This window comes from Dermacentor silvarum, unplaced genomic scaffold, assembly GCF_013339745.2.
Source record: "Dermacentor silvarum isolate Dsil-2018 unplaced genomic scaffold, BIME_Dsil_1.4 Seq592, whole genome shotgun sequence".
Lineage (NCBI taxonomy): Eukaryota > Metazoa > Arthropoda > Arachnida > Ixodida > Ixodidae > Dermacentor > Dermacentor silvarum.
In genome coordinates, this window is record NW_023606481.1 from 45,211 (window position 1) to 63,278 (window position 18,068).

An 18,068-nucleotide genomic window follows, 5' to 3' on the forward strand; every position below is an offset into this window, starting at 1 on the left:
TACTTAGAAGTTTTCTGAATTGTTCGCGGATTAAATGATGGCCTTAGAAATTTAGGGACTTATGAATTGCCTATCTAACAGTCCAGGTGGCTGAAAAATGTTTTGTAATGTTTGCTGCTACAGCGTAGCACAACAGCTACATTACAAATACTGTACGATTCTTTGCTTTGGTAGCATGAGGGACTCCTCATGCTAAATATGGACTCCTCTGCAACACTAATCTTCCTTGCTTGCCACATTCCACTGCAGCAGTTGAGATTGTTCTTTAAAGTAACACTAAATTAGTTTAAGCTGGCGAGGTATTCTTTGAAATACTTATTAGTATTCATTCAGCAGAAAATGTCTGTTACTGGTTTAGAGAGCGAAAAACAAACTTGGATTTTAATGCACCCTAATTGCAGCGTCTGTACTTCACCAGTATGAAGTCATGAATTACAAAGTATTTTTTGTATTCTGGCCATCCTTGCACAGAAGTTATCAGAACTTTCCAAGTTAAGTCATAAAGGGGCCCTAAAACACTTGTCGAACATATTAGGGAGTTTTAGAATAGGGGCCCCAAACGTTTTGAGGCCCCAAAGAAATAGCGTCGACACCACTGCGCTTGCGCGAGACGCTAACTGCGTTTGGGTTTTGCGTTGGGCACGCTATTTCACTGATTTTTAGCGGGAGTAGCCACTGTAGCGGGAGCCCCAAAAGCTTTGCGTCAACAAACATGGTGGCACCCATCGAAGCGACGGCTCTCCAAGTACCAAACTCAGCTTGATTCTTGGTAACGCGTGAAGTTCGTAAGCTAGGAGAAGTGACTGCGGTTATCGCTTTCTCTCAACTAACGTGTGTAATGAAGATTGATTCATTAGACGCCGCTGATTCCGAATTCGATTGCCGATTTCATCGCTCGTAGGCCTAACGTGGATTAGCTTGGCTGGTGAAGGCACGTCAAGTTGGTTACTCAAAATTAGGCGCAACAAATCGCTTGCTGCTAATAGAATAACCTCTCAATTGTAATTAAACGCAAAACCACGAAAGTCAAAATTACTCTTTCTATCATAAAATGGTATAGTTTATTTTATTATTTATAATAGTTTTTTTTTGACACCGTAGTGGCGCTGCAAGCGCAAGACGCTATTCGCGAACGCAAATCCCTATAGGCACCGGGCGCGGGATGAATTTGGACCGGTGGCGCCTTCATACGGTGGCGCGCGAATGTAATGGCATGTGGCGGCCGGGCCGCGCGCAGCAGGCGCTGCCGTGAAACCAAGTCTGATCAAACATGTTGCGTTTTTGGGTGCACCAACAGTTACTGAAACATGACTGAAGCTGGTTAGGCCATTCAATTTAACCGTTGTTCATCGCGGCATCGCGTTTTTAGGCGGAAAGTCTCTATATGTGCGGTCTGTATATAGGCAACAGCGCGTTCAGTGCTCAGCAATTGAAATGCGATACTCGAATCGCATGGTCGCCAGCGCTTTTTGCACTGACTGTAAGCGCTGGGGACACCAAACTGATGCATTGTGGTGTAGAGTGAAAGCGAGAACCTTCGTAACGCACTATGACTGCATTTTGTCCCACGGCGCTCACGTGTGGCACGAAAAAAAAAAAAAAAAAAAAACGGCGGCAGCCGCGCGCTGCCGGCGCTTCAATCGCCGGGCATTGTACATTTCCGACGCTGATTTGCTATTGTCTAGTTGTTCTAACGTTAATAAAAGAGCAGTTCATACGCAAGAGCTTCGTGTCCCACAGGCGTGTCTTCTCCGCAGTGTAACTAACGGCTGCGGAGCTTGGGCACCGAAGGCGAACACTCAGATTTGTAGTCATTTTGCCGTCTTATCAGTGTATCAGTCTTCCTTTTAATGTACAGTTTCCTTCCTAGCAATTCCCAACTCCGATTGCGTCCGGCACATGACTGTGCTGTGCATCGATGGCGAACGCCAACGCAGTGGCGTGTTCACACTCGCCGCCACTGACGGCTCCCGTTGCGCTAAGCTATATAAAATGGGCCGTGACTGAAGATTGGGCTAGCTTATAAGCAATTAAGAATGGAGGCATTGCAAAGATAAAAGAACTACAACGGACAGAGAACGGGAACTTACTGACCCATGTGCGATCGGCGAAGCAGCTCAAGAAACAGGAATACGTATGTCTCCTTTTTTTTCTGTCCATAATTTTTGTGTTATTCGCATATTTCCATAATGAAATACGCGGTAATGTTAAAGCGCAAAGCAAAATAACATCTGGAATATAACAGCTGGAGTTTTACGTCTTAGCTTGCTGCGGTTGAGCTCCGTTCGCGTGGTGCACTTGCATCTGAATTTGCGCTCGTTTTCTGCTTTATATTACTACCTGATGCCACGAATGTGATCTGCCTCGTACAAGTGACGACCTTTCTCAAAAGCAGACACACGAAAATGCGTTTTCCGGTGCGTCAGCCCTTAAAACCCGCAGTGCCAAATAACTGGAAGCACCGAGCGCCTTCGTCCCGTCGTCTGCTTCACATGCCAGTGCTCTGACGGCTGCCGTTCGCGGCGCTGTTCGCCAGCATATCGCTGGCATATCGCTAGGTGGCGTATGCCACCGCCCGGCTTTAAAGGGTTCAGCCTGTGGTTCAGCCTCATCCATCCATCCATCGCCGGCGCGCCGCTGGCGCCGGCCGCCCGGTGCCTATTCTAAAACTCTTCACTCTTGCATGCCCCAACGCTAACACCCGCAAAGCTCTTTGGGGCCCCTATTCTAAAACACTCTATTAAGAAAACATTGCTGATCTGTAGATGAGGCTCCTGTGAAGATGTGAGCCATATATTATTGAATTGCATGCAGCAGGGAATTTACAATCTCGTGTCAGAAACGGTAAAAAATTGCTTCATGTCTCCTTTGCAATGTCGTCAGCAGCTAAGCCACAAGTGGGAGCTAAAGAGCTTAATAGGTATTGGCAGATTTCGTGATCTCGAGTACATTCTCAGTGGTACTTGTGGGTTCTTGGTGTCTCACAGGAGCTTCGAGCATAGCGAGCCCCAGCTCGCGCGCGAGCTCAGAGGCCGCAAGGGGCTCAGTAGCCCTGAGTTGACGGAAACCGTTTACTGAAACCGTCGGCACCAGCACTGCACAAACGCGCGCGCGGCGGGGAGACAAAGCACCAGATTATAGCACGTGCTCAAGGGGGACACGCCGCTAGGAAAAGTCCCGGCGGCGCTAGATAACCAATGGGTCATACGGCATAGGCGAGCTGTACGACCTCGCGCGAGCACTAATGGCAGTCGGCTTAGCGTCGGGAAATGCAAAGTACGCGCTCTTGAGCTCCAGTCCTAGTCACAAGTTGTCGGCACAGCATGTACAACTCACAAGGCCGGCATTCGAGCCAGGTGCTTCGCGTCGTCTGCTACAAGCGCACGGCGCTAAACGCAGAGCGCCCGCGTCGCGCGTAAAGCTACAGAGCCTGCTTAATCGCAGATGGGGCATACCGAGCGACGAAACGTCGGCCACAACTACTGGTGCCGTGTAATGCCATGAAGTGATGAAACTAGTTGCGGGTAATTGAGCCATAAACCGGGTGCCCGCACGGCACCTAAGCATCCGCTACTCTGTTATGCACAAATCGCCCGCGGCGCCCAGCAGGTGGTCAGACTGCAAAGGGACGCATACAGGAAGTCGCGTTCTCGGATCGCACAGGCGCGAAAATACTTGGAGTCAGTAACGAAGGCCCTATAGCACATCACGTCCGCGGCTGGATGCACAGGTATACTGCCGAAGCGACACATGGACTCTGCGGGACAGCGTATAAATTTGCGAGAGCGCTGAGGAAAAGTCCCGCACAAGCCATGCTGGCAGTAGCCGGCTCGTGCGTCGGGCGAAAGCGGCCTAAGCGGCGGTCATGACTGTGCTCTGGCGCAAACGGCTGGCCATTCGCTAACCAATCGGGCCATCTAATGGGCGTCAGCCCGATTTGCCACCGTGCACATTTTTTGCTTTGGTCGCGCTTACGATGCTGATATGCTGCCAACGCCTGTTCAACCTGGTCGCTCACAAGTGGATTCTGGGATGACTCGTTAGACAACAGATGTGTTTTCATTGAACGCTCTGTCGGCTCGCATGCACACAGTACTGGATTCCTGCCATGGCATCTCGCCGATAAAAACGCTTTAACATGATCAAATATATAAGCACGATTGAACAATCGCTCTCTAATTCTCGCGAAATTTATGGCTGGTGTCAATTAACCAAATCCGCTGTAGCATCAAGAGATGCTAGCACGTCATGCAAATCGTCGGCTCCGGATGCACGCGTGGCGGGAAATAGCAATAAAGTACGCGCTCTTGCATCCGCAGCCTGGGTAGGCAAAACCAGCGGAAAATGGCACCGTGCGACGACCTCGGGCGCTCGGCCGCCTGCGTTGTATTCCACTAGCGTTGTAGCAGACGACGCGAAGCTAGGCCCCGTGCGCCGCGCCGATTTGGACGGAGGCATCGGCGGCACGGAACGCGGATGTATGTACATACGTACCGTGCGCTGGTCCCGGAGAGAAGTCAGAGCCACGCTACGCCGCTAGCGCCCCGCCGTCAGCGCCCCGCCCTCAACGCCACCGCGGGAACCGGTTAGGCGGCGCGACCACAGGCACGCTTCGCCACGCGCCGGCACGCGCCAATGCGTCAAAACCGTCAGTCGCGAACGGGGTGACGCGTGCCGGCACGCGCAAATGCGTCAAATGCGTCAAAAGCGTCAGTCGCGAACGGGGTGACGCGTGCCGGCGCGCGGAGATTTTGCCAGCTGCCGATGCTAGAAAACCAGCGGCGCGAGCCGACGCGACGCCGGCGTCCACCAATCAGGTCCGCGAAGCCTCTGGCTGCTATTCCTGATGATGGCCGCCGATGCGAAGCCGCCGACAGCAACGATCGTCCGAGTGCTTCGGACGCACGACGCGCGACAATGTTTCTTAAAGACAGTGTTGTGATCACGACCTACTGGTTGTGATACTAGGCCGACACGACCCACGACCGTGGGTGGTGGAAGTGCGACGAGAATTCGTGCCGCGTTCGAACGACGCCGCCGAACCCAACCTGCCGGCCCGCTGGATTCCGCCGATCTCAGTGCGATCGTCTGCTAAAGCATCCAACCGAATCACGATTGCAGACGATTGCGGCAACGCCTGTGCTTGTTGTATGTGTAATTTCTTGTGCTCGAAACGAATGGAAACTTGCTTTCGAAGTGCGAAGTCTGGATAATCAGCACTCGTCTACCGCCGATGTTGTTTACATTACGCGTAGGCCTAGCGCCGCTAGTCCGTCGAGTTCGACCGGCGGTGAACGAGCCCAGCTGAGAAACTCTGCCGAAGGAAATGAAATTTCAGTTACGTTTTGCGCTGCTGTGATTTGAAATATGGCTCTCCCGACTTCGTGCTCTTTTGTGTGGTGTGGTGTAAATGAACCGTGTGGAACTTCAGGTGGTGAACCGCGGCGTGTTTCGTGTGTAAATTATGTGGTCTCGGGACTCGGGTTTAACGGGCGAGCTCTGCGCTGTTTCCAGCGGCAAAGATAACTTGCGAAAGCGAAAGACACTAGTAGCCGAACAATGGGAAATACGCGTACATCTTCAGCCATGCCATCCGTTTAGTTGAAAGTGCACTCTTCGATTCGGCATGTGAAATCTAGTTCAGTACAAGTTCACAGTACTCCTTCACTCACTTCTTTCAAGTGCAGGTGTCTTATGGGCTAGTTGGGGATAAATCGCTCGTGCAGCGCTCAAGAACGCTGACACACTGAAGGAAACGTGATACAGCACTGTCATGTTTGAGTCTTTGTGTTCTTGTAGTTGAGCACTTGGAAAAAAAAAAAAAAAATCTGTTTGCACTATGTGCACTGTGTACAATGCATAGGAGGACCTGCGTCATACAAGACTTATGCATGCTGCTGCGTATACCAGGATTGCTTCGATGCCTGCTTGACAAGGAGCACGTACTGAGTCAGTGAAACTGTAATTGGCTTTTGATTTTTTTTTTTTTATGGAAAGAGCAGATGGTGTGAGTGCATGCATTGCAGGGAAGGGGTAAAGGTGGCATCAGTGCTTTGCGCAGTCGGTATGCTTAAGCTGCCCAAATCTCTTCAGCTTGCACTAAAATCCATCTCGCTGTGATACTATAAACTGTAGTCGGGAAAAAGATTAACTCAAAACCAAGTTCCTAATGCATCTTCGCAGAATGTGTTTAATTCACTAGTTAACACTTGCACTGCAACATTATGCCAATACGCAGTGCAGCATATGCGCTTGAAATAAATACATTTTGTAAAGGTGGACGACTGGGCCTACAATCACAAACTTTGTGTTAGCACTTAAAAAAGTGCTGCCATGCACATCAGCCACACCACAACCTCTGTGCACCCAACCTACTTCCTCGGTGGCACCGCCATGAAGACTGTTCGCCCTGGGTGTAATATTCAGCCCTTCTCTCGACTTTTCCGCACAAGTCACTAGGCTCGTCGCATTCTGGGATTTGTCACCTGTCTCTCCCTTCCCTGGGGACCTGAGGTTTTCAGAGCACTCTACACTTCTCTCGTACCACCACAGCTTGAGTACTGCTCATCAGTTTAGTCCCCTTACCAAACTCATCTCGCTGACAAACTTGAGCTTGTTCAGCGCCGGGCAACGCGCACCCTCTACTCCGATCTTTTCGATCGTCGCAAGCTCATGCCAGCCTACAAGGATCACCTCAAAGAACTTAAGTGGCGCACCCTGCAATACCAGCGCAACATTGCACTTGTCCGTCTATTCTGCAGGGCTCTGTGTGGCTCTCTGGAAACACTTATATTTCTTCTTCTGTCCGTCTGAACAAGCCATCAGGACAGCCTGAGCCCCATCACACCTGTACAGTCCAACACCGCAACTCCATTCTTATACAGAGCTTTCTCTCCATTAGGACTCCTGTTCCTTGCGACCATAGTGAACCGGCACTCCTGTGCATTGTGCACCGTCGACTTCCCAGTTGTTGCCCTGTATGTGCATGTGACATGCTCTGCAAGTGAGCAAGCGTGTTTGTGTGTGAGCGAGCGAGCGCGTCATCTAGAGCAAATTCCTGCTGTAGATGGCTGACTATCAGACGCTCTAGCGTACAGGCATGAGCCTTACTTTTTTAGCCTTGCGAGCTGTCTAGAGTGCCATGGTACTGCTAAGATTATTATTATTGTTATTATTCTTATAATGATTCCTAAAACCACATTGATGGTGTTGAAGCCAGCATGACACATAATACAAAATATTATTGGAGCTTCGTGAGCTGTCATTCTTCTAAAGAGAGCGCCAAAGAGGTGTTTTCATCTCTTTGATGTCTTCAACACTGTTGATGCCTTTGCAGAACATTTGTGTTGTGTCTCTGGTGTAAAGGATGCTTCAAGTAACCTTCCTTCTCAGCCTGGCACAGTGTTTATGCTATCAGTCAATGAAGACCTTGTTTTCAAGTGTATGAAGTGCCTCAAACCTTCTCTTTCTTGTGGTGTTGATGGTATTCCTCCCACACTGCTTAAGACATATAGAAGCATCCCTCTTGTCCCAAGCATCTTCCATAGCTCCCTAAAGTCTAGCATATTTTTTAGCACTTGGAAGGTAGCATGGATATTGCCCGTGCACAAATCGGGTGCTGCGAGTGCAGTTGCTAACTACCAGCCTATATCTATCTGCTGCATTGAGTCAAAAGTGTTTGAATCGGTATTGCCTTCCCTGCTTTCTGTTAGTGCTAAGAACATTTTAATAGATGGACAGCATGGCTTCGTATGCAGACGACTTAAGAATATTTAAGACTATCAACAGTGTTCACGACTGCATTGGCCTCCAAAAAAACATTTTCTCACTCTCAAGCTGGTGCAGAAACAATAATGGTATGTACTCTTAAATGCTTCCAAAACTATGGTATTAAGTTACACGCGCAAAACACACCATGTACAATTTTCATACGCCCTTCGGGATGCTCCACTGCCCAGGGTCGATGAAATCGAAGATCTTGGTGTGTACTTCGACAAAACACTAAGCTTCTGTTCACGCATTAAATATGCACAATGTGCTCTTCACGCTCTTGGAATTGTATGTCGTATATTGCATGATGACCACTCACCTGTTCTGTTTCTGAAATCGTATGCTGCTGTGTGCCTTCCACTACTAGAGTATGTCTCTGTAGATTGAGGTACAACGTGCAAATCTAATTCTGACCTCACTGAATGCATCCAGAATAAATTGATATCTGTCTTCAAGCACCACTTTTGCCATTCTGGCAACCATAGTCCAGCACTCTCAAATGTACCTCAACTCACACCTCTAGACTCCCTTAAACCTCACCCCTTCGATTAATAAAGTTGTTAGTCACTCATTCAAGACTTATTAAATCATGCCTTTTCGTTCCTGTATAAGGTGGTCCATGGCATTATACTTTCCTAAAGCTGCGAAATTTTTCGTGCTGCAACAGTATACCAGGTAACATTCTGCATTCTCTGCCTGGCCTTGTTCCAATAAAGACTGTCCTATATATGGCTCGACTCCAAAAAACATAAGAATTGTGCCTGCATTGACATATATGTAGATAATCATGTTGTATGATTAACTGCAGTTTACACTTCCTTGTTTTCTTTTTCCTTATATGTTTCTCAGTCTCGCATTGTTTTGTCTTCCACATTTGTGTTCTCTGTACATTTTGTCTCGCATATTGCTTTTTAAGTGCACCAGTCAGAGGCCCTCTAGCCGTTTCTGGGCCCTATAATAAACATTTGATTGATTGGTTATTGTTATTGTAATATGAAATTGATCTTTAAATATGTACTAGTATATTAGTTTAGTTCAGTAGCTTTTGTGCAGTATTATTATAGTGTGACAGTTTTTTAAAAGCAGCAATTAAGTGTAATAAAACACTTGTTGCTTGATCATATGCATTGTGCCATTAATTGCATATTTATTGCACATGCATTGTGCAATAAAATATGGCACAGCAATTGTACATGCTCACAGAACAAATTGAATGTCTTTCTCAATCAAAACATCAGTGTAGGCTGAAAACAATAAACAAACTGGTATTCTTTTTTTTTTTTTGTGGTGACTTGACGTGTATAAATTTTAAAAATACCTGTTTACATATATTTTTTTTCATATTGTGCAAACGAGCTGCCCCATACATTTGAATAAGTGCTTCAAGAGTACGAATAAGTGCTCAAGGCCTCCCGATGCAGTGTTGATGCTTCAAAACAACCTAGAAAAATTAATGTTCCATGGGAAAGATTAGACAGAAACAAGAATCGGGAGACAAGCTACGAAACTGGTAAATTTTGGCTGTTCTAAATGTCTCTTTGTGAGCGCCACAAGTGTTTCAATTCAATTCTTTTTCTTGCCGATTTTCTCAGAACCCACTTACGCGTTTCATTCATGCACCAACAAGCATAATTATATATATAATACAGATTTTTCACTTGTACTTAGCGTAGTTCCTACGTAGTTGGCTGTGCAATGAACTACAAAAAAAAAAATCGTACGAGAGCTGTTGATATGACATGCCATGCTCGTGCAGGTGTTTGCAAAGTGACCTTGCAGACGACAACGCGAACGCAATCGCTGATGTCGATAGCTTGTGCAGGTTATGTTACTTCAAGGAAACCGTTGCGGCAGGCGTACATTCATTAATCAAACGTGTTTCTTTATATCTAAAATAGCATACAGATCACTAACTTATTGTTTCAAGCTCAGTTTACAGAAGGCTGTTTTAGGCCGCACTTGGACGGTTGAAGACAAAATGGCCAAGCAACAGTGCACCGTAGCCGAGGAGCGAGCGTCGGCACGCGTCAGAGCTAGTATCCTGTGGTTGCGCGTCCTTTTCCTCCAGCCGACGCATGCCTGTGGTTGGGGCTTAAGGCGAGCGGGGAACGAAAGCGAGGGATGGCAGAGCCCGCACAATAGCGCCGGCGCAACCCTCAATCCCCACATACTATAATTGCTAATTTGAGTTCAGTAATACCCTGTTCACTCAAAGTTGTAAAAAACCCGAAGAAACTTCAAGATAAGCAAAATTACAAAAATTGAAGCCAGCTGGTTGTGCATTGAGCACATAAAGCTTTTCCAAAATTCCGCAGTAATATATTCTGTCACTTTCGCTTATATCAACACCAGACACGTCGACGTCTATGGGCAACAGTTTTATTGACACTGTGCCAATACAACATACACTCTTAGCACTGAGTCAAGACAATTGACCGTAATGCAATATATATTCGAAGCAAGTCAACCGAGCGTAACCGGTTCCAGACATCCCAGAAGCTGATGCTGCTACTTTCTATATTGTAATGAATTCCGAACAATTTCACTTCGAAAACTAAAATTGAACTGCAGAAGTGTGTAGTTGTCACGCCCTTAGCAGACGCCCACGAGTGACGTGGCATTTACACCTCACCGTCACACGAGCATCCTTATCAAGCCCCAGTCTCGCTGAAACGCTATGGGCTTGCGTGCTGGCTTCTCTTGGGGGCAGCACGTGAGCAGATCGTGCCTACTCAAAAGTGCTGATCAAAAGTGAAAATTCGGAAAATTTTGCGGCCCCTCATCCATTTGCATAAAAGGCAAAATTTCAATGCAACGAAATTTCAATATAACAAAGCAAATTGCCGATTTTACCGATTTCGTTATATCAATGTTTAGCTGTATATACCAAGGATAAAACATAATAACCTGAGTGGTTCTGTATAGAAATATTTCTCCACAAAATGGAGAAATCTTTGTACTTTCTGAAAGGCTTTAAAGGGAAACATGCATTGGATGTTTGACAGTGCTATTGATCAATGACTTTGCTGGCTTGCTCACATCATTAGGTATTAATAGCCATGTCGTTGTTGTGATAGTGCCACTCCTTCAACTGTGTCATGTCGTCTCTTGGTATGGACATGCAGAAAAAACCGAATGACCTCCAAGGATGCAGTCAAGTCTCAAGTGTTCTCTTGGTGATGGTCATTTTAATGTGTTGTACCTTGTTTTCCTCTTTTCATGCTCTTAGGGGGATGTATTGCTGGCATACGAGATGAATGGCGAGGAGTTGCCTCGTGACCATGGCTTTCCCCTGCGAGCTATTGTGCCGGGAATTGTGGGTGCTCGCAATGTGAAGTGGCTCTCACGCATCCAGCTGAGCCCTACAGAGAGTGAATCGCACTGGCAACAGAACGATTACAAAGGTTGGTTTGTGTACAAACTCACTAGAGACAAAGTGGCAGATGGAAGGGATGAATTACAAGCTCGCCTGCTGCTTCAAGCTCGGTAAATTGAAAGGCCCCAAGGCTTAATGGAACAAGAACAGTAGTTCGTATTCCTCATAACAGCCTTCCATTTCCTTGAGAACCCAGTAGGCTGCCATGAAAGTTGGTTGTATGTACTCAATGCAAGAAAATGGTGGCAGACCATGTTTCCAGTCAAAGTGTGCTTTTATCCTTGAGCAGCCACTTGGTCAGCCACATGGCATTTCAGGACTTCGTCATATACCATGTAAAATTTGATGTCATTTTGCCACATTTAGGGAAACTGACCTGATGCAAAAGCGCTGCCATTTGTGCTGCAGCAAAGAAGGTGTAGTGGAAGTGCTCGGAATGCTTCGGATGCCATATGCATATAATGAAACAGGCAGGTGTACATTGTCATAGATGAGGCTAGGTTTTGCTCATAGATGCTCCAGATGAGCAGATGTCTAAGGACCGTTGCAAATGCAACCCAGCTTGCCAACTGACTCGATTGTACGCTGTTAACCTGGATGGTTGGGGTTTGTGGTGTCTTAATGGTGCAAGTGACTAACACTCACAGGTTTGAACTTCCACTCTTGTAAGAACTGATCATCTCTTACTTGTAGTGTGCGTAAAGTATACACTCATTTAGTCTCGGGGGTCCCCACCTACGACAAGTTACCTTTTCATCCACTTTCATTTTTCTTTACTTTATTATAGCTATATTTCAATTAAACATAACATTTAACTTCCCCTATCCCTTCTCTGGCTTCATAGTCTGTCATTTTGTGTGATTGTGACTAACAAAGATTGAGCCCCATGGTTTCCCCTATTCTTCTCGCTCAGTGTTTTAGAGAAGCTTTTTGGCCTATTTTTGCATAAACATAGTAGGAACTCATTCTGTGCGTAGGCTTCTGCCCATCGACTGACTGGGATACGGTGGACTTCAAGAGTGCACCTGCAATCCAGGAGCTGCCTATTACATCAGTGGTGTGCAGGCCACTTGAGGGTGAAGTGTTGACCCCCAAGGACGGCAAAATACATGTCAAGGGCTACGCTTGGAGCGGGGGAGGCCGCAAGGTGGTGCGTGTGGATGTGAGCGCAGACGGTGGCAAAAACTGGATACCCGCCCAATTGGAGAGCGAGGACACCTCTCTGTACCGTGCATGGGCCTGGACGCTCTGGAAGGTAACCCATGAACACAAATCTCCCAAGGGGTCCTCACAGGATCACACATGACATGACCGATAGATTCCTACTTGACGCTCCACTGTAATCGCATCAGCATTGCCAAGGTTGGGCAAGGATTTTTTTCAACAGGTACAAACACTTTTGATGGCAGACATCAGTTCATTCAGCTTGGCACCGCTTCATATTCTGCCACAAATGTCAAGAGCAGTAATGATGGGCATAGGACGTGAGTAGTGATGGCTAAACATTGGCACTGTTGCTGTTTCCACTGTTATTGGGCACCTTTGAGAGCAAAGTTGCACAAGCTGCTGACAATATGCATGTTTTATTCAAGCATGTATGCTTGCCAAGTATTTATGGTAGGCTTGCTGAAGACTGTTGTGCAAATGATGGCTGTCAACCAGCCAATGAAAATGGCAATAACTAAGTATTCCTACGAGCTCTTTCTGAGTGATGCAGTACCTGCTACAAGAGGTGTCACAGAGTGAGCAGCTAGTGTTTTTGTGCCCACCATAAGAATGCCTTCTTCCCACAGTGCATGCAGATTTATCACCAAAGTCTGAGTTGAAACACTTATGTGTGGTGTTGCATTAGGTTTTACATTTCTTACTTGCTACTTACTATTAACAGTTGTTTTCATTCCTCTGTGGTATGTAATTAACCAAACCTTCCACATGCATCTTCCAAATTCTCATGGTCTCATAGTGATGACCTTTCTTTTGATTTTCACTTACACATTGCCCAGTCTTTAGTGCATTTTTATTTCTTCCACTTTCCAGTGGCGTGTTTTTACAGTGAAACTGTTAGCCTCTAGTTGGTCGGGATTTTTCATGGCATACTCATGCAAAAAGCGGCAGCTGGAAAGGGGTTTGTGTTTGAGTTTACGCGTAACAGAATTATGTTTTGTAATATAATCAAATTACAGTAGGTTGTGTGCAAGTCATACCTTATGAATTTTCTGACAATTGAGAAATTCAATTAGTTCAATAACGCAGTTGTGCCAGGTGGAGGACCCAAAAACAAACGGCAGCTGGAAGGCTTTCGCGTTTGAATTTCTGCGTAACAGAATTATGGTTTCTCGTATGTTCTAATTACAAGCTGAAGCTATCATGTCTGCAGGCTGTGTGTAAGTCATACACTTTACGATTCTTGTGATGCATTTTACTTTGAGAAATTCAATTACTTCAATAACGCACTTGCGCTAGGCAGAGGGCCACCTAGCGGCCGTGGCGGCTCAGACAGACCTCGAACGGCAGCTGGAAAAGGCTTTGTATTTAGTTTCCGCGTAACAGATTTATGTTTTCTCGTATACTCGAATAACAATCCGAAGCTATCATGTCTGCAGCTTATGTGTAAGTCGTACTTTATGTATTTTCGGACACAATTCACTTTGAAACATTCATTTAGTTCAAAAAGGTACTTGCCCTTGGTGGACGGCCTAGAAGAATTGGGATGTATGCTGCACTTCCATGCATGTGCGTGTGCACCTGACGTACATCGCTTGTGGTGGTGGTACTTCAAATTTTTCTATACTTACTGTATAGAAAAGTATGAGTATTCAATTTGAACAACTAAATAAAGGTAGCTTTGTACAGATAGTCAGATAATATATTTGAAGATTTCAGTAATTGTGCCTACTAATTTTGTTTATTATTTACATGGAGGTTTAAAATAGCAAATCAGTGGTAGCTGGAACTCAAACCACTGCATATTGGTGCATTGCTGCACCAATTAGCTTCATCACTGGCTGGTCTTGTATTTCTGCTGAATGTGCTAAACCGCATCACTTGCACGTACATGTAGACGTTCAGGGCTCAATTTGTCCATAGCTGGAAGGTAATCTGCTTTTTTTCCACTTTGCTTACAATTTAGGGAGAAATTGGTGCCCACATGGAGTTAAAACGCTTCAACTCTCTAATTTTCTTTTGAGTTCAGTAATCGTTGGCCTCTGCAAGCACAAGCTAGTAAGTTTCTATATGTTCAGTAGTCCTACGTGGGTAGTGCAATGCAAGTGACTGCATATTCCAGGAGCATTTGTCAACTTGCACACAAGGTGATTGATTAAATGAATCAATTAAACTGGACGCTGGAGTACAGAAACTACAAGCCAGTCTGATAGGACTGACATGACACATTGTGCTGTGACAGTACGACTTCTTGTAGAAAAGTTTGCCATGGCTACATGTATTTGTGGTCAGGGATTATGACACAGCGACACCAGCAACAGACATAATTACATGGTATCAACTGCCAACAGTTGCAGTAAAATGAAAAGAGAGTCTCCATCGTTTAGCATTTGTGAAATGTGCGACTCAGACTTCGCTGTTAAGTTTCAGCAGTCATCCGACATGTTGCACTTGTCTAGCAAACTGTGTTCTTGAAGTGCATTGAATTTATCTATATTATGTTACCAGCATAGCTACTAAGTACAAGTTTAATTGCACTCTATATAATCTTTGCTTTATTTGTTTGCTGTTATTCTGTTACACCTATTTGCAGCATAGTCACTGGTCCTTGCAAACTGCAAATTAAGATACAAGGCCTCTTTTGATTAGCCTTGCTAAGCAGGCTGACACCTTGACTAGGCTGAATATTACTCATTGTTTTATGTAGAAATGTGTGTGGCTGGCCACTGCATACAAATACTTGACGGCTATGTGGAATGTTTCTGCTTTACAGCTCGATCTTCCAGTGCCCAAGGGTGCAGACAAGCTGGAGATTGTGTGCAAAGCCGTCGACTCATCATACAATTCGCAACCCGAAGGTGTTGCCGGTGTCTGGAACCTGCGAGGTGTCCTCAACAACGCCTGGTACCGCGTCCACGTCAAAGTGAAACAGTCGTAAAAGTAAAGGCGGGCGCATGTCTATTGCAGTGGCCTTGGGTCAGCTCCAAACAAGCACACGCTCCACAAAATGCCGAGACACATATCGCTGGTCGAGCTGTGGAAAGTATTCTGGGTACACAGAGGAGCAGTGGAAGCCAAGCACTTCCAGAGGATGGCGATTGACCCGACGCAACCTGCATTAACAAACAGATTGCAACTTAGAGCTTTGCCCAAGCTATTTGCCCTCATGTACCAAACTTACAGTACAATTTATTGTTTACCGGTTGTTCACACCATTTCACAAATGTTGGTCATCATGCTTGCAGCTCCACTCAAAAACGTGACCATAATAATGCCGCTCATAAGTGCAATTACTAAGCATTTCTCTTGGAATTACCTATGTGAAGTAAGTGGTCATTGAAGGTTGCTCGATGTGCCTTGTATTGCTTTGTATAGTAGCTCAAGCTAACAATGCATTTTTGGCGTAGTGCTACCACACAGGGAAACGCAAGTACAAAAAAAAAAAAAGAAAGATGGTGGATAATGTTGGCCTTCATAACAGTCTCCTCCAATAAACTTTGCTCTACTGGCCTTTTATAACTGTTAGAACTGATTTTATGCAAAGTACTTCGTTAAAAAAAAAAGGAATGCAAAAGAATGATAATTAGTTTGACAACCAAAGGCAATTTGCGGAAAGGCTTTTGAAGAAAACATTCCTTATGGTTTTGGATTCAAACATTTTGGGAAGACTTTTTAGTGCTGCTATATTACAAGTTAATTTTTTTCAAGGTAGTTGTTACTCATCCCTTTAATTGTGTTACTCTCTTGCTGTCCTGAACCCACACTTATTGAATATCTAACCCGCATTTTTTTAACTCCACTTTATATCTGTTTTATATGAGAAGTACGTTTCCAGTTTCGAAATGCGATAACAAGCAGTCACTAACCCACACCACACATGATCACCCTAACTAAAGTTCTTGATCGCAATCTAGTTTCTAGTCTTGCCAATTCTCTAGAATTGATTTGTGGCTTTTGTAAACTGTATTCACGCAAGCCTCGGCTGTTGCTAATGGACACCGAGATTCTAGTTATGGTTCCCGATTGGCACACTATCTTCTATAACTTTTTAAGCACATTAAGTTTATATTGTACAGGCAATATCTCCTTTACTCAATAACATGCTAAAATGAGCAGAACCCTTTACTTTTTTGGAAGCAGCTTGCAACTAATTTCATAAGTATTCAAACATTGGAGATAGTTTTTCACATGCACATCCACTGTACAAGTGTTGGAAGTTTTCAAGTTCTGTGTGCACTAATTAGCGTTACGTGACAGTGATATTTAGCACCTTTCTTATGTGTAATTAATGTATCTGAGCCATTTTTTAATCCACTCACACCTGTATGCACTGGCATTGATGCGGTGTGCAAGCTGTTTACAGACTAGCAGTATTAATTCATTTTTATACTAACTGAACAATGAAGGTTCTGTTATATCCCAGCTATATAGTGAAACAGAACAGTCTCTCGGGCTGAAATATGGAAGCACCCATTTCTTTTCAGATGTGCTAACTCGCAGCTAGCTTTCATATTTAGGAACACTGCATTGTGTACGCTGTACAGTGCTTGCACTGAATAATGCTTTACAGTACGCTCATGCAGTCTTCTGCAACTTGTGTTTCTGACCTTCTAACTAGTCATGGTTGCCCAAAATATATATTTGTCCTTTGAACTGAAGGCAATAAAGCCCTACTATTTGTCATTACTTCAAAGCTTTTCCTGGTGTATTTGATGTAAAGTTGCCATTTTTTGCAAGTCGGGTAACAGACAAGCCAGGCTGACTCACCGATCACCTGTCATGTCATTGAGAAATTTTGCATACGATGGACGCATGTTGTGAGGCTCCACCACGGCCTGAAAGACAGAAGAAAACTTGCACAATGTTAAAGTCCAGGTGATTTGCCATCAACAGCCATAAGAAGCATTGCAAATGATGCAGTCAAGAACTGGTGGCATGGATGTGCGAGAAAACTTGCATTCTTTAACAACTATTCTTTCAATGGCTACAAGTACAGCTATAAATGTACATCTTTCTGGTAGTTTATTTCTTTGGGCACCTTTGTGAAGCTCATCATCCTGTCTGAGCTGCATGAATAATGCTGCAAACAATCCATATCCACCACATTTCATAGTACACTTTCTTACAGTCCAAGGAGCTTCGGATGTGAACAGTAGGTTGCTTCTTTGTTTTTCCCAAGAACGTTTTAATAATAGATTGTCTTAATTCTGTTATTGTAGGTGCTGTAACAGAGCACTTTGAAGTTGTAGCACATGCTGGCCAAAGCTACTGCAGATGCTGCAAAATTTCAGACTTCAATTCAATTAAATTTGAGTAAATACTCTGGCGGAAAATATTCATAGTGCTGCCTAACAAGTGCACAGAAAAAAAAAAATTAATTACTCAGCAAAAAAAAACCTGCACATTTGGAATTCCTTCTTTATGGCTTACAAAGCAAGAAAAATATTCTTTAAAAAACAGTTCTTCACTTTTCACGACACTGTAAAAGCAGAGGTCTGTACAATGTGGCGCAGCACAGCTCTGGCAAATGTACTGTGTCCACTTCTCTGCTGACTTATGCTGTAGTGCTGGCGTATATTCAAAACAAAACCGACTTGCACAAAATTCCAAATAAATGACACCTTTTTGTTGCTAAGAAAATCATTTGCAAACATTTACACACATTCTGAAGCTGCAACTCACGTAATACGATCATGCAGACTGCAACTCTGAGATTGCTTGAAACACTGTTATATCTATTTTTGCGCCACATTCTTGT

The 18,068-nt window shown here is 44.9% G+C and overlaps 2 protein-coding genes across 2 annotated transcripts in view; one reads left to right on the forward strand and one right to left on the reverse strand.

Moving 5' to 3' along the window:
* The window catches only part of LOC119435274 (sulfite oxidase), a 31,174-nt gene extending 15,414 nt beyond the window's left edge, over positions 1–15,760 (forward strand). Inside the window, exons 6-8 of the mRNA XM_037702188.2 lie at positions 11,000–11,174; positions 12,124–12,401; positions 15,084–15,760. Coding sequence (XP_037558116.1) covers positions 11,000–11,174; positions 12,124–12,401; positions 15,084–15,248 — 618 coding nt within the window. The 3' untranslated portion in view covers positions 15,249–15,760. The remainder of the gene's footprint in view (positions 1–10,999; positions 11,175–12,123; positions 12,402–15,083) is intronic.
* The window catches only part of LOC119435275 (transmembrane protein 135), a 40,271-nt gene continuing 36,692 nt past the window's right edge, over positions 14,490–18,068 (reverse strand). The window contains exons 11-12 of the mRNA XM_037702189.2: positions 17,078–17,145; positions 14,490–15,423 (exon numbers count right to left, since the gene is read on the reverse strand). Coding sequence (XP_037558117.1) covers positions 15,288–15,423; positions 17,078–17,145 — 204 coding nt within the window. The 3' untranslated portion in view covers positions 14,490–15,287. The remainder of the gene's footprint in view (positions 15,424–17,077; positions 17,146–18,068) is intronic.